The sequence below is a fragment of the Lathyrus oleraceus genome, chromosome 1, assembly GCF_024323335.1.
Source record: "Lathyrus oleraceus cultivar Zhongwan6 chromosome 1, CAAS_Psat_ZW6_1.0, whole genome shotgun sequence".
In the NCBI taxonomy this organism is placed as follows: Eukaryota; Viridiplantae; Streptophyta; class Magnoliopsida; order Fabales; family Fabaceae; genus Lathyrus; species Lathyrus oleraceus.
In genome coordinates, this window is record NC_066579.1 from 107,524,336 (window position 1) to 107,541,062 (window position 16,727).

Here is a 16,727-nt window from a genome sequence, read left to right on the forward strand (position 1 = left end):
ATTAAATTTAATTAAAGAATCAAAAGATATTTGAAAACTATTTTTTTTTATAAATTTAGTAATCAAATTTGCTATCGATTAATCTAAAAGAATTAGTCTCCGAATTGAGAATTTGAGAGAAACATTTTCTCATACCCAAATTTGTACCAATATGACAACCCTTTGGCTTTAGTACTCCTTTTAATAAGAGAGATAAAACGTTTTGCATGAGTTGTATTATGAGTAAATTATTGAATACGTGAGATTATTTTCAATTACTCTTGTACGGTTTATTTGAATATTAACAAAAAAAATTAAGAAAAATTGAAAGAGATAAACTTGTTGGTCCTCTCCTCTCCCCTATTATGCTTCTATAAATACCCTAAAGTTTCTCAGAACGATACACACATTTCATAAAACTAGTCTTTCTATCATCCAAAAAACATGTTGCTTCTTATAATTGCTCCCATTAGAATTATTATTTCAACCATTGTGCAACATTTCATCCATAAAGATTTTCATGAAGCAGTGGCTAAAATGTCCATCATTGATGCTCTTGTCTTCTTTGTATATACCCTTCTTCTTCAAATCAAATATATATATACATTATAATTAAACTCAAATCACTAATATATTCATCTTCATACAAAGTTAATCTTATGTTTTCTGTGACCATAAACAATCTAAAACCAAAATATAAGCAAGAAAACTCAAATATATTTAGTCCAAAATTTAGACAAAATATATTTTGCTCATAACTTCTAACTATATATTATTTTTTTATTTTTTTTACTATGACATGTACAGATGATACACTCCATTGACAAGTGGGGAATATGGCATCGTATGCCTGTGTTCATGGGACTTTTTTACTTGGCTTCTAGGAGACATCTTCATCAACAATACAATCTTTTCAATGTTGGTCAAACACCTGTTGGAATTAGGTCTAATCCTTATGACTATCCCTACAGAACTGCTGATGGAAAATTCAATGACCCTTTTGATGATAATGCTGGAAGTGAAGGCTCTTTCATTGGCAGAAACATTCTTCCTGTGGATCAGAAGGACAAGGTCTAAACTCTAAATTTATTACATATAAAAAAAATTATGATTATTTAAAAATATATAATTGAATATTGTTTTTGTGCAGCTGTTGAAGCCAGATCCAATGGTGGTGGTTACAAAACTTTTGGCAAGAAAAACATTCAAAGACACTGGAAAACAATTCAATGTGTTGGCAGCAGCTTGGATTCAGTTTATGATACACGACTGGATTGATCATTTGGAGGACACTCAACAGGTGTGAAAGGATTTATAATTCACCACCTTAAAGTTACATAAAAAAAAATTATCATGTCAATTCTTTATAATTCTTTTAATAAACACCAAGTTCTAAGAAACCGTCCGTTACCGCGACAAAACAGTATCAGAATGTGTTTATACTGAAACCGAAACCGCGAATGTCTTGACATGACCATGACCATTATGTAAAACCTTTACAAACACTAACCTGTTGTGATTAATTTTATTATATATTAGATTGAACTCACTGCACCCCATGATGTTGCAAGCAAATGTCCATTAAAATCTTTCAAGTTCTTGAAAACAAAGGAAATTTCAACCGGATTCTATGATGTTAAGACTGGACATGCAAACATACGTACACCTTGGTGGTAAGAACATGTTGATTTTCCACGTATATACAGAAGTTTTTATTGAACTTAGACGTGACATGAATGAACTATCCACGTATATGTAATATGACAGGGATGCAAGTGTGGTATATGGAAGCAATGATAAAGTTTTGAGCCAAGTGAGGACTTCAATAGATGGAAAGCTAAAAATATCACAGGAAGGTACTCTTCTAGAAAACGAACATGGAGTTGCACTATCCGGTGATGTTCGCAATAGTTGGGCTGGTGTTTCAGTTTTACAAGCCCTTTTTATTCAAGAACACAATGCTGTTTGTGATGCTCTCAAGGTATAGATTAATTGTTCTATATCTGTTCTTAAGATAAGTGTCATTTTTAGTTCAAAAAACCTAATATATATTTTCTTATTGTACTTTATTAGAAGGAATATCCACTCTTGAAAGATGAAGAACTTTATCGTCATGCTAGATTGGTGACTTCAGCTGTGATTGCAAAGATTCATACCATAGATTGGACTGTCGAGCTTCTTAAGACTGACACCTTGCTTGCAGGCATGCGAGGAAATTGGTAAAACTAACTATAACACCGTTATACTCTCTAGTATTTTTTCTGAGGTGTCGGTGCTACTGAGGTTATGGTACTGAGAATTTTGATTTGATTATAGGTATGGATTATTGGGAAAGACATTCAAGGACACTTTTGGGCACGTTGGACACGGCATCTTGGGTGGATTGGTCGGCATGAAAAAACCAGATAATCACGGTGTTCCATACTCTTTAACTGAAGAATTTGTTAGTGTCTATAGAATGCATGCACTCTTACCTGATTTCCTCCATTTGAGAAACATACATGTCCCTCCAGGAGATAACAAATCTCCACCATTAATCAAAGAGTATGACAATATTTGTGTTTTTATAATCCAACCTAAAAAAAACTTGTAACTCTCTAAGTTTTTTAAAAGTAATTTTCTTTTGGTATTATATAGAATTCCTATGAAAGATTTGGTTGGACTACCAGGAGAAAAGACCTTGTCACAGATAGGAGTTGGACAGACATTAGTATCAATGGGTCACCAAGCTTCTGGAGCTCTAGAGCCTCATAACTATCCATCTTTTTTAAGAGATCTAGTTTCACAAAACATAGATGGCACAGAAAGATCTGATCACGTAGACTTGGCTGCTCTTGAAAGTATGATATATGAGTCACAATTTTTATTTGATCAAGATCATTTTTTATTTTATCTATAAAGGACTTGAAATTGACACTGAAATTTAATATAATGAAATGAATGATGCAGTTTATAGGGACAGAGAGAGGCAAGTTGCTAGATATAACCAATTCAGAAGAGCATTGTTGTTGATACCTATTTCAAAATGGGAAGATTTGACTGATGATAAGGAAATAATTAAAGCATTGAAAGAGGTATATGGAAATGATGTTGAGTTGCTTGATACACAAGTAGGTCTCATGGCTGAGAAGAAGATAAAGGGTTTTGCAATTAGTGAGACAGCTTTTGTGATATTCCTTATCATGGCATCTAGGTAAAAACAACTAAAACTTTTTTTTTTTATGTTTATTCCTGAGATTAGTTGAATTTGATTGAAATTTCATGAATTTTGAAGGAGGCTAGAAGCTGATAGGTTTTACACAAGCAACTTCAATGAAGAGACATACACCAAAAAAGGATTGGAATGGGTGAACACAACTGAGAGTTTAAAGGATGTGATTGATCGTCATTATCCTGGAATGACAGACAGGTGGTTGAACGCTTCAAGTACTTTCTCCGTTTGGGATGCACCTCCGAACAAACCAAATCCAATTCCAATTTACCTTCGTATTCCTAATTAATAAATTTCACTAAATGTTTGCGTCGAAAGAAATGTGTTCGAGAGTTGTTGGTAGCACTCTCTGTTGTGTTTGTGTTTGTGTTCGTGTTTATTTGATGTATGTGTCTCTTTCAAAACAATGTTATTGTAATGAATAAAGCTAAGATTGGGAATAATGAAATGAGTGTGGAAACTCATCTAGAAGAAAAGAATGGATAACTGGAAAATGAGGATGAGCAAGTTTATAGAAGAACTGATGATTAGAGGTTGTTAACGAGTGTTTATCCATTCTCTTCCTCTACAAGTTTCTGCCTCATTTTCATCTTTCTGTTGAAGTGCTTTTCACATTTATTATAGTACTTTGTATTTCCAAGAAATGGATATGATTCCATACTAGTTATAAATCTAGTTTCTGATTTCCAATAAGCTCCATCTCATTTGTATTGTTACATTGTATTAATGGAGTTTTAAGTAATGTTATTCCATTTGAATTCTCTTCTATAATTTTCATACTCTTACATCTTCATTTTTCTCTATAATTTAATTCTATGTTGAATGTTTGTTTGCTTGCTGCTCTAAGATATTGGTTAAATATGAGCACATTCCTAACAAACCACTTCCCTTTAATGTAACTTAAATGTTTTGAATAAAATAAAATACAACTTGATATACAGGTAAACTCACAGCTCAACAAAGCCTACAATTTCATCTCTTAAACAATGATTTTCAACTTCTATGATGAAATTTCATTCTATATTGGATAACCACTTTGTGTATTTCAATTCTTGTTGAAAAGGTTTCTTAAGTTCCACATTGTGAGTTAGTTGAAAAAACTCATTAGTCTCACATTTCTTAGGCGAGATATCTTAGCTACCTCACTTCATTATATAAGGAAATTCCTTGTTTCATTCCAAAACATATCAAAAACTTATTTTGTTGAGTTTTTCCTTGGATATGCAGCAAACAGTAAAGCATATAGGTGTTATGACCTAAATGCTAAAGTGATCATACAATCAAATGATGTTGAATTTTATGAAGATAAATTTCTTTTCAAATTGAGAAATAGTGAGGGCACTCACTCGAATCACATTCCTATGATAAGAAGCATTACGAGCAACAACAAAGTAGAAATAGAACTTCTAAGAGTTTCTAAATACTATGTGCCCGATTATGTGGCTTATAATGTAGAAGAAGATCCAATAAATCTTCAAGAAGCCTTATTATCTCTGGAACAGATTTGTGACAAGAAGCTATTTATGATAAGATAGATTCTATGGAATCTAACATGACATTTCACTTAGCATACTCGCCTCATGGTTGTAAACCAGTCGTTTGTAAATGTGTTTTGAAAAATAAACTAAAACCTGATGGAACAATTGATAAGTACAAGGCTCACCTTGTAGCCAGAGGTTTTAGGCAAAGAGAAAATATAGATTTCTTCGATACTTTTTCTCCAGACACTTGAATTATATCCATTAGGGTACTTGTTTCAATAGATGTTATTTATAACTTAATAATACACCAAATGGAAGTTAAAACAACTTTTTTTAAACGGTGATTTAGAAGAAGAAATCTATATGGACCAACTGGAAGGTTTTGTAATTCATGGGCAAGAAAAGAAGGTCTGTAAGTTAGGTAAGTCTATTTATGGTCTAAAACAAGGTCTAACACAATGACATGAGAAGTTTGATAACTTAATGATAATGAAAGTGACAAATGCATTTATTACAAATCTGAGAATCAAATTTGCATTATCATATGTTTCTATGTAGACAATCTACTCATATTTGGATCAAACATTCAGGTCGTTAATGATGTGAAATAATTATTGTGCAACAACTTTGATATGAAAGACCTCGGAGAAGCGAACGCGATTCTTGGTATCAAGATCACGAGACCCGAACAAAGAATTTCTTTGGATCAATCACACTATGTGAAGAAGATCTTAAAGAAATATAATTACTTTGACTGTAAACCTGCGTGCACGTCATACAATCCAAGTGTGAAACTGTTTAAGAACACTAGTGAAAGTGTCAGACAAACAAAACATGCGAGTATCATTGGCAGTCTTAGGTATGTCTCTGATTGTACCAGACCCAAAATTGCATATATCGTAGGATTATTGTGCAGGTTTACTAGTAGACTAATTAATGAGAATTGATAAGCTATTTAGTGAGTCATGTGGTATCTTAAAAAGACTGTAATCTTGTTTTGCATTATCAGAGATTTTCTATTGTACTTAAAGGATATAGTGATGCAGATTGGAATATCTTATCAGATGATTCCAAAGTAACTAGTGCCTATATATTCAATATAGTTGGAGGAGATATATCTTGGAAATCAAAGAAACAGACTATCCTGGCTCAGTCCACGATGAAGTCTGAGATGATAGCTTTAGTGACTGCTATGGAGAAGATCTTAAAGAAATATAATCACTTTGACTGTAAACCTACGTGCACGCCATACAATCCAAGTGTGAAACTGTTTAAGAACACTAGTGAAAGTGTCAGACAAACAGAATATGTGAGCATCATTGGTAGTCTTAGGTATGTCTCTAACTGTACCAGACCCGAAATTTCATATATCGTAGGCTTTTTGTGCAGGTTTACTAGTAGACCGAGTAATGAGAATTGATAAGCTATTTAGCAAGTCATGCAGTATCTTAAAAAGACCATGAATCTTGTTTCGCAGTATCAGAGTTTTTTTGTTGTACTTGAAGGATATAGTGATGCAGATTGGAATATCTTATCAGATGATTCCAAAGTAACTAGTGGCTATATATTCAATATAGTTTGAGGAGTTGTATCTTGGAAATAAAAAAAATAGACTATCTTGGCTCAGTCCATGATGGAGATTTATCAGTACGAAGAGTTTGTCATGGGCCGTGTCAGGATGAAGGCAAAACAAACGGTAAGAGATGGCCAAGACAGGGGCCTGACACATCCACCGTGTCAGCCCACCTGAGAATGAAACAAAAGATGATGGCAAGACAGGGGCCTGACAAGGTCAACCGTGTCAGCTGACACATGCCGTGTCAACCCACCTGAGAGTGAAAAGAGAATAAAATGGCAAGGCAGGGCCCTGACACGGCCGCCCGTGTCAGCCCAAGCGCTAATTTTCCAGTTTTGGGGCTTTTTACCCGGGCTTGAGTAGCAAGGACGTTTTAGGGATTTCCAACCATTGCCACGAGATTTTCACTATTTTAGAAAAGTTTCTACAATAGGAGAATACACTTTGAAACGAGGAGAACACAAAGCACAAAGAATTTTCAGACGATCGAGAATTATAGTGATCAAGGAATTCAGAGAGCGGAAGATTTTCATGAGCGGAAGCATTTGAAGATCCAAGTCATCCAATTACTTGTAATGTGTATTATTTTTTATCTTGAATATATTTTGAATAATATGAGTAGCTAAACCCCCCAATGCTAGGGGGTGTCCCTGATTTAGATCTGTAATGACTTTGAGTTTACGATTGCATTGATAATATTATATTTACGGAAATCTTTTGATGTGTTCAATGCTTTCTTTTTCGGACCAATTGAGATTGTTGTATGGTTACTAATTAGGCTGGACCGCCATTGGTAAGGTTTTCATAAGATTACTCTACAGTAGATATCATCTAGGACCAGGGGTACCCTGTATGAACCAGAGAATTCTTGATATAATAAGGCTTAATTTCACCAATAATTTCCTATGGACATAGAAATAAGGGTTGAATGATTAAAGGTTTTATCACCAAGGACTTGGGAGAAAATACCCTTGAGAACTGGTAGTAATTGATATTTGTTGATGCAATAGTGACTCAGAGTTGTTACAGGGGCAAATTATACACCTTCCCTAGCATTGTTCCTCTTCCCTTACAAATCCTATATTTTACAGTATAATTTTTTTGCCTTTATTTTTATAATTTTGAATTAAAAAACCCCAAAATTAGTTTTTGTTTAATTGAACGATGATTTGAACTCAATATTAACTTGCAGTCCTTGAGATCGACATTCGGGGAATTTCCCCTTTATTACTACAAAAGGCAAAATAGTACACTTGTTATTTTTTCGATCAAGTTTTTGGCGCCGTTGTCGGGGACTGCCAAAATATAGAGTTTAATTTTAGTTCAATTAAATTTTTTTTGCTTTGCAATAAAGTTATTTTTCTGTCATTTATATAATTTCATTCACTAATTTATGTATGCGAGGAGAGCCCTCAACTGAATTTACTTTTTGACGCAGATATCGAGAGAACCCTTCACCGGAGACTCATAAACACTAGATTGAATTCCAAAGAAGAAGTTCCTCTAATCACTCAGATTCAGAAAAATAAAATATGGCTGAAATTCCTCCAATTTCACCTCCCCCACCTCCGAAAAGACTCCTGGATGATTATGGGGTTGCAAATGCGTTGGTGGTAGATTGACCATTGTCAACCAACCGATAAATGTGACTGATTTTCAACTGCACCCTAGCATAATCAATCAACTTGAAAGAAAACCTTTCACCAGAACGGTTAATGAAGATGCAAACAAGCACTTGCAGAGATTCCTGACCATGAGCATTACTCTGAAAATTGATGGTCATATTGATGAAGCGGAGAAGTTAAGACTATTCCCATTCACTTTAGCTGAAGAGGCGGAAGAGTGGTTGTACTCTCTCCCAACTGGCAACATTACATCATGGGAAGAAATGGAAACTACTTTCTTAAATGAGTATTTTTCAACATCGGTATTTCTGAGAAAAAGGTATGAAATCTTGAACTTCAAATAGAAGGAGGGTGAGTCTTTAAGAGATGCCTACAAAAGATTTAAAAAGGTCCTGGTAGCTTGCCCAACTCATAATCTGGATCAGACTGAACAAGTGCAGATGTTTGTTAATGGGCTCAAAATAAAGATAAAATAGTTGATTGATACAGCAGCCGGTGGCTCAACAAATTTCTCAACGGCCACTGGTATTAAAAGGATCATTGAAGCGATAACTGCAAATGAGCATTTGAAATTATATGATAGGTGTATAAGAAAAGTTGAAGGAGTCATAGATCTGAAACTGGAAGCTAATAAAATCTATTTGGAAGATACATTCGTTGTTGAAGTAGAAAAGAAATTGAAAGTGATGAATATAGGTACTCAACAGGTAGCTCAAATTCAACCTACTCAGACCATCACTTGTAAAATCTATAATGGATCTCACCCCACTGTGTATTGCTTTACAACTCCTCAAAAAATTGAAGAGATAAAATTCTTGAAGTAGAATAATCCTTACTCAAATACTTACAATCCAGGGTGGAAGAATCATTCAAACTTCTCCTGGAAAGATCAGAGAGAGAATGTTCCACAATAGGGTCAAGGTCAATATCAAGCTCCAAAGAAAGCAGACTGGGAGATTGCCATTGAAAACATGGCCGCTCAAAATACGCAATTCCAAGAAGATACTAGAAACAATCATAAAAATACCACCGCCTCTATAAAAAATCATGAATTTCAGCTGGGTTAGATAACACAACAAGTAGCAAGTTCTCGAACACCAGGTTCCCTCCCAAGTGAAACAATACAAAATTCGAGAAATCATGAGAATGTTAATGTTGTCACGACAAGAAGTTAGAAAGTTTCTAAAGATGAATAAGAGAGGGCAACAAAGGATGACCATTTCATGGAGGTAATTCTGGAAGTAAGAGAAAATAAGAAAGAAAAAGAAGTTATACCACTAGTAAAGCCAATTGAAGAGAAGAAGAAAAAAGAGGCTAAACCTGTGATTAAGTTACCCTACCCTCAGAGAGTGACAAAGAAGGATCCAAGAGAGACAGACTTTGAGAAATTCGTCACAATGTTCAAAAATATAGAGAGCAATATGCCTTTCGTTGAAGCACTCGAGCAAATGCCCATGTACAAAAAATTCATGAAAGAGATAATCGCTGAAAAGAGACCAATAGGAGATGGGTCAATAGCTTTGAATGAAAAGTGTAGTGCAATATCACCAGGTAGGAGAATCCCAAACAAGAAGAAGGATCCTGGAGCAGTCACAATCCCGTGCACTATAAAAGATAAAACTTTCAAGAAGGTACTAATTAATTTCGGAGCTAGTGTAAGTTTGATGCCATTGTCAATCTACCAAAGGCTTGGTATTGGAAGTGTCAGTGATACAAGGATAAATATGAAGTTTGCATATGAATCCATAAAGAATGCATCTGGGATAGCAAAATACATACTGGTGACAATAGAGCGATTTAGTTTTCCTATTGATTTTTTGATCATAGACATACCTGAGGATGAAGAGACACCTATCATTCTTGGTCGACCATTCATGCGAACAAGTCAATGCAATTTCAAAATAGACCATGGTACACTAACTTTAAAAGTCTATGATGATGAAATAACTTTGAATGCTCTTAATAACAGGAAGCTAGAGGTGGAAAAAGAATATCACTATTAAGTAGGCATGATCAGGACAGATGTGAAAGGCCAAAGTGACATGCCAACATCAGAAAAAGTCTCAAGAAGGCCATATCAACTGGTCTCACTTCCATTAGCAACCTCGAGTGGAAAGACTCATATTTCCATTCCAAAAGCTAGGAGAAAGAAAAGAAAGCGAAAATAAAGTAAGGATATGGAGGTTAGAAAGGACTTATGGCATAAATGAATGCATACCTATGAAAAAGACGGCTTCTTAGGGTTGGAAAAGAAGTGCAACAAGGTGTGAAGGCTGAAGTACCCCCCTATAACAAGGGGAATGAACCGTTGATCCATGCGACGTTAAATGAAGCACTTTGTGGGAGGAAACTCACGCGTTTTTATTTCTAATTATTGTCTGTATTTTGTTTGTTATTTTAGGATTGCACAATGCCTTGCATAAAAGGATGGAGACACTCACGTTAATGTGGGAGTCGTACCAGAAGGAAAACCCATATATGGAAATAAGAGAAAGGAAAATTTTTGAGAAACCAGCAGCCTGACACGGCCGCCCGTGTTAGGACCACGGATTTTGAAATTTCAAATTTTTTTGGACATTGTGTTGGCCCCAACCTCCTCAGTAGGGCACTATGAGTCACCCTCCTTCTATCTTGTTCTAAAACATTGAGGCCAATGTTTGGTTCAAGTGTCGGGGTGGTTTAATTATACTTTTAGTTTTATGTTTTATGTTTTATTTTATTATTTCCCTTTTTTTTTACTGTTTTACATTTGGTTTATTTTTACTATTGGGTATCATTTGCTGCATGTATTTCAGGTTCTTGGTGTTATTGTTGGATTAGGTGATGACCATTAGTGGTAGTGGATGAAATGATCACTCCACTTACTATTTCTTGTTATGACGGATATTCCCAAAAAGTTGATACCGCTGAAGAAAAGATCGGACGCAACTTATCAAGCTCGACTAACGTAGGTTCCCGGTGCATTTCGAGATGAGTAAGAAGTCACACCATACTAGAAGTATTGTGGTTGCCGTTAAGCTTTACCTAACATGGTGAGTGCATAAAAATCCGAACACATTTGTCATCATGAGCGATATTCAAGTATGTATTTATCACTCTGAGTTTGCGTAAGTTCTCTTGGAATATCACTGCATATATACACACACTGAGGCACGTTGTTTGAATAATAGCCCTGAGCCTTTCTAGCCATCCTTTTAATATTATCGCTTTTTAACCCCGTTTGAGCCAGTATCCTTTATTTGTATGTATAACCACTTGAATGTAACCCACGACTCAAACACTTCCTTACCCTGTTCAAAGAAAATGTTATGTTCTTTAAGCTATGTTAAAGTTCTAAGTTTAGGGTAACCCCATAAGTATACGAAAGTAAGGTGAGTGTGGAAAAAGATTAAGAAAAACGACAATCGAAAAAAAAATCTTCGATGGTACGAGAAAAACACTCAGTTGAAAAAAAAGAGAAGAGAAAATCAAAGAAAAAAGAGAATTGAGCAATACAAACTGAAAAAGAAAAGAATCGGAAATGGGATGTAGAATAAACACAGTGAAAAGAATAATGATATTGGATCTGAATCCAAACCATTTGTTTTCCTTTTTATTTGTATTTACCCCACTGTAACCCAAGCCCAGTTACAACCCAAAAAACCTCAAAAAGTGTGTGTTGTGTGTAGTTGATATGAAAGGAGAAACTATTCAAATTTATGAGTTGATATTGCATATTCTGAAATGTGAGCGTAAACACTTTAACCCGGAGAGACTTGGTGAGAGTGTGATATAAGCTGACAGGTGAATCGGTACGTCAATGTGGAAGTGCGACGGAGAACTCATTAGGAAAAGCGGGGACTATGAAAGGGAGAATGAAGGCGTGGGCGAAATATCTTAGCAGTATTGTGGTAAGAATTCAGTTTTGGGAAGTGACACACTTTGTGGTGTAGAACATTACTTGAGGACAAGAAATTTGAGCTAAGCTTGGGGTTGTGATCGATCACTATTTTCACTATGTTTTCATTACTTATTCGACAAGAAACCAAGGATTCTAGAATACTTTGTGCGTATTATGGTACCTTTCAAGTTATTTTTTTTATTTCTGTAAGTTATTTAAGAATTTTATCAATTCTTAGTTTTATTTTATGTTTTCGAGATTTTATGCTTTGGTTATCTGTGTTTATGCTCTCCAGGTCCACGTAGAAGATCCAACGGACTCAATGCAAGAAAGTGGAAGGTTCCGGTGTTCGAGGAAATGAGATTTCTCAATAGGGGGCCTGACATGGCCACCCGTATCACATGACATGGGTCGTGTCAGTATGAAGGCAAAATAAACTACAATTGATGGCCAAGACAGAGGCCTGACACGGCCACTCGTGTCAGCCCACCTGGGAATGAAACAGAAGATGATGGCAAGACAGGGGCCTGACAAGGCCACCAATGTCAGCTTACACGGGCTGTGCCAGCCCACCTGGGAGTGAAAAGGGAATATAATGGCAAGGCAGGGGCCTGACACGGTCGTGTTAGCCCAGACGCTAATTTTCCAATTTTTGGGGCTTTTACCCGGGCTTGAGCAACAAGGACATTTTGGGGATTTCCAACCACTGTCAAGGGATTTTCACTATTTTATGAGAGTTTCTATGAGAGGAGAAGACACTTTGGAACGAAGAGAACATAGAGCATAGAGAATTGTCAGACGATCAAGAATTATAGAGATCAAGGAATTCGGAGAGCGGAAGATTTTCATGAGCGGAAGCAATTGAAGATCCAAGTCATCCAATTACTTCAAATTCATCTCCCTATATTGGAATATTGACATAATGTTCCAACAATTCCCCACTTGAATTTAAAAAAGTGTTTTAGAAGTAACGTCAAACGTTTCTAAGATTGTGCATAAACAAATGTGTCTATGACTTCTAATGTGTCTATTCGGAGAGCGGAAATCTTCCGCTCTCCGAATAGACACATTAGAAGTCATAAACACATTTGTTTATGCACAATCTTAGAAACTTTTGACGTTACTTCTAAAACACTTTTTAAAATTCAAGTGGGGAATTGTTGGAACATTATGTCAGGAAAAATATGGGAAACACCTTCCTCTAAAGGATTCAAACCTCCCTCTATGGCCAAGTTTGACTGGTGCAATGATGCCAACTTTGAAAGCATGTGTAATGGGTCCTGAATCAGGTAGATAATGCAAGTTCCATAAGGTCAAAGGACATGACACCGAGGACTATTACCAGCTCAAAAAAAGGGATTGAGAGGTTGATCTAGGAGGGAAACCTCAAGAAGTATGTGAAGGACGACTCTTTTCATAGGTCGAAAAAGTCTAACTTGCAAGGGAGAGATAACACGGAAAACTCCAAGACCAACAAAGAAAAGGAGACATCCACAAGCTAGAATGACAAAGTTATGCGCCATAAGCTCAATACTATTGTAGGAGGATCCGCAGAAGGCGGGGAAAATAGATTCACCCGTAGAAGGTATGCTCGCCAATTTTGAATATAAAAGACCACCACAATGATGAAAGTGAGAGCAAACTAAAAACGCCAGAAGCCACAATCGTATTCTCAGAGAAGGACGCAGTTGGAACCCACCCTTAAAATGATGACCCGATGGTCATCATCGTTAGATGTGATGAATGAGAGATAAAATGAGTTATCATAGACCAATGAAGCTCTGCAAATATTCTATATTGGGATGCATTTAAAAGACTCCTCCTCCACCTAGAGGACCTAAATCCCTTCAAGGGCTTGCTAGTTGGATTCTCCGAAGAGCAGGTGCAAGTGAAAGGATACATCATGCTAAAGACCACCTTTGAAGAGCATGATGAAGCCAAAGAGATTAAGGTCAGTTATTTGATGGTTGATTCTCCTTGTCTAGTTTATATTTATGCACGAAGTATCCTCTCCTTGAGGGGCGAGTAGGAGTTATCTAAGGAGAACAAAAAATCACCAGAATATGCCATGTAGAGAGCCTCAAGCTAAAAAAGGGTGTGCACTCTAGGCACGAACGCTGGGAAAGTGGGCTCAAGAATAAAGTCGCCGAGAGAAACTTGCAAAGGAAATGAGGCTCCGTCTCCATCCAGTTAGGAGACCAAAGATTAAAAGCCCAAAAGGAATACCCTCTGGCACCATTTTTCTTACTGTCATTTATTTTCTTTCTTTACTGTCGTTTTTTTGTTGTTAATTTTGGATAGGCGAGTTTTCCATCTCTGTCGTTTGTAAAGACACATTGTTTTAGGGGGAACACTCTTTTCTTTGCATAGGGAAGGGGTTTTTAATGAGGCACCTCATTTTATTATTGCAGAGAATCTATTTTTGCTTGTTATTCCCTTTTTGCAAGAAACCTAAAATCCCAGAGAAATATCGCCCAAAGAGGCGACCAAAATGTTGGATCCCCAAGAGGGATCCTTTCGGCCCTTTGAGGTGATCAAAATGTTGGATCCCTCAGAGGTATCCTTGTCGTTCTAAGAGACGACCAAAATGATGGATATCTAAGAGGGATCCTTGTCGTCTTAAGATGAGATTAAAATGTTGGATCATAAGAGGGATCCTTGTTGTCCTAAGAGGTGATTAAAATGATGGATTCCTAAGGGGGATCCTTGCCGCCCCGAGAAGTGATTAAAATGTTGAATTCTTTAAGTGGAATCCTTTCTGACGCAAGAGGCGATTAAAATGTTGGGTTTCCTACGAGGGATCATTGCCACCCTAAGAGGCAATCGAAATGTTGGATCCCTTAGTGGGATCCTTGCCACCCTAAGAGACAATCAAAATGTTGGATCCCTTAGTGGGATCCTTGCCGCTATAATAGGAGATCAAAATGTTGGATTTCTAAGTGGGTCCGTTTCTGCCCTAAGAGGTGATTAAAATACTGGATCCCTAAGATGGATCCTTGCCACCCTAAGAGAGGATCGAAATTCCAGATCCCTAAGTGGGAATCTTATCATCCTAATAGGCAATTAAAATACTGGATCCCTAAGTGGGATCCTGACCGCCATAAGATGCGATCAAACCATTGGATCCCTAAGAGGGATCCTTGCTGCCCTCATAGGCGATCAAACTGCTGGACCCCTAAGAGGCACAACTTTGTGTGTCCTTTGTGCTTAGGCCTTGAAGAATTCCGCTGCCATTTCTTCATTTTATGGCTAAAGATAGTGCTAGTTTGGGATGAGATCTTGGACTGGATTGGTCTTGGAAGGTTAGAGTCGTGTGACATCATTTAGATCATTTGAAGTGTTTCGAATTAAAATTAAAAAGTAATATCAAGAAGTTTTGTCTTCTTTGTTGGCTCGCTACGATTTAGTCAATTTGGTTAATAAAAAATGAGATTATTTTTAATGGGGGCATAAAGGTGTGATTGAGATTGTTTCTTTAGCTAAATTTTTGTCTTGGGAATGGTTAGGTGTAAGATCTAAGGGTTGATAGTTTGTGATAGGAGTATGTGGTTTGTTAACCCATTAGCTTGTATTCGTTAAGCTTTGGATGACTCTTCCTTCTTACCTTGCTTTCCTTTGTATTAGTGTAGAGTATTCCTTGTACTCACATTAATATATCTCTTTACTTATGAAAAAGAAACAAGTTTTTTTTACACTTATCCATATATTACCTCATTTAAAAGGTAATTCTAGTCACTAGACTATTTAAAAAAAATAGATTTGTCAGATTTCATAAACAATGCATCATTTAAAAATAGACACGTAATTAATTTTAAATACAAAAATATGAAAAATGATCAAAATTATTTGAATTTAAAATAAAAATATAAAATTCGTAAATAGACAAAAAAATTATAATTTAACATTCTTTCTAAATAAAAGAAAATAACTAGTAATTAATCATTTTGTGTATAAATTTACTCCTTTGTCTAAAATTAGAAGAAGTTGTAATTATTTATATGAATTAAAAGAGTAATCAATTTTACAATTCTGTATGACAAATGGAAGTTACGTATAATTTAAAAAAATTACTCATTATAGAAATGAAAAAAAATTAAAAAGAATTGAAAGAATAATAAAATAATACGTAGTATATTTAGAAAAGCCATTAATATTTCATTGAAATTGTAAGATAATTTATAATTTTAAATATAGTTTTATAATAATTTGGGAAAATAGATAATATTATAATGAAAATTGATTAAAAAACATTTATTTTATAACAATTATATTTGACAAATTGCTCAATTTTCATGATAGTATCTGAAAATGTAACATTACAAACATATATTCAAGTGTCTGTGAGAGAATGGGTTGAAACATGAACTCCTTTTTTGAGAAATGAAAGTCAATATTATCAAAAGTGCACATTTGATTCTATTTTACACCTGGAATCAAAGTCTATATCACGTGTGTTTTTTTGAAAAAAAAAAGTACATAATTCTAAAACTACTCATTTGTCCATAGAATCAAAATCCAACAACAATTGGCACCAATTTATTGGTCAAAAAGATATATTTTTATAACGTGTTACTGTATTTATAAACAAGTAACAATGTTTTTTTTTGGTTTAAGGTGGATTTCATCTCTACAAAATTATCAAATTACGTATTTCATTTTCATAATAGATATTGGTACTTTTCTATTGTTACCAAAAATTTCTTTGCATGCAGTTTTAGTATTTCTTAAAACAAAATTGGTTTAATTATTTTTTTATTTTTTACTTTTCTTTGCAGATATATTTAGAATACTACAAAAATATTTATAAAAAAATAAATTTTCAATATAAAATTAATTTAATATTACATTTTTTATTTATCAAAAGTTCAAGATAATAGTACATTTTTTACTTTTGAAATTGAAATTTTTTAATAATATTTTGTGTGAATCTGTGTACGTCTTTTGAGCCCATGATTTTTTTTTTTTAGATTTTTGG

At 35.1% G+C, this 16,727-nt stretch overlaps 2 protein-coding genes across 2 annotated transcripts; both read left to right on the forward strand.

Moving 5' to 3' along the window:
- Positions 1–342: 342 nt before the first annotated feature.
- On the forward strand, positions 343–3,942 carry LOC127120023 (alpha-dioxygenase PIOX-like). Its single transcript, XM_051050409.1, has 10 exons — positions 343–546; positions 787–1,050; positions 1,130–1,279; positions 1,519–1,652; positions 1,747–1,960; positions 2,053–2,198; positions 2,296–2,523; positions 2,617–2,819; positions 2,929–3,172; positions 3,254–3,942. Exons 1-10 carry the CDS (start codon positions 424–426, stop codon positions 3,477–3,479), a joined length of 1,932 nt encoding a protein of 643 aa, XP_050906366.1. The 5' UTR covers positions 343–423; the 3' UTR covers positions 3,480–3,942.
- Positions 3,943–9,095: 5,153 nt separating this feature from the next.
- Positions 9,096–9,875, forward strand: LOC127094211 (uncharacterized). Its single transcript, XM_051033073.1, has one exon. The coding sequence runs from the start codon at positions 9,096–9,098 to the stop codon at positions 9,873–9,875; it is 780 nt and encodes a 259-aa protein (XP_050889030.1).
- The last annotated feature ends 6,852 nt before the right edge of the window (positions 9,876–16,727 follow it).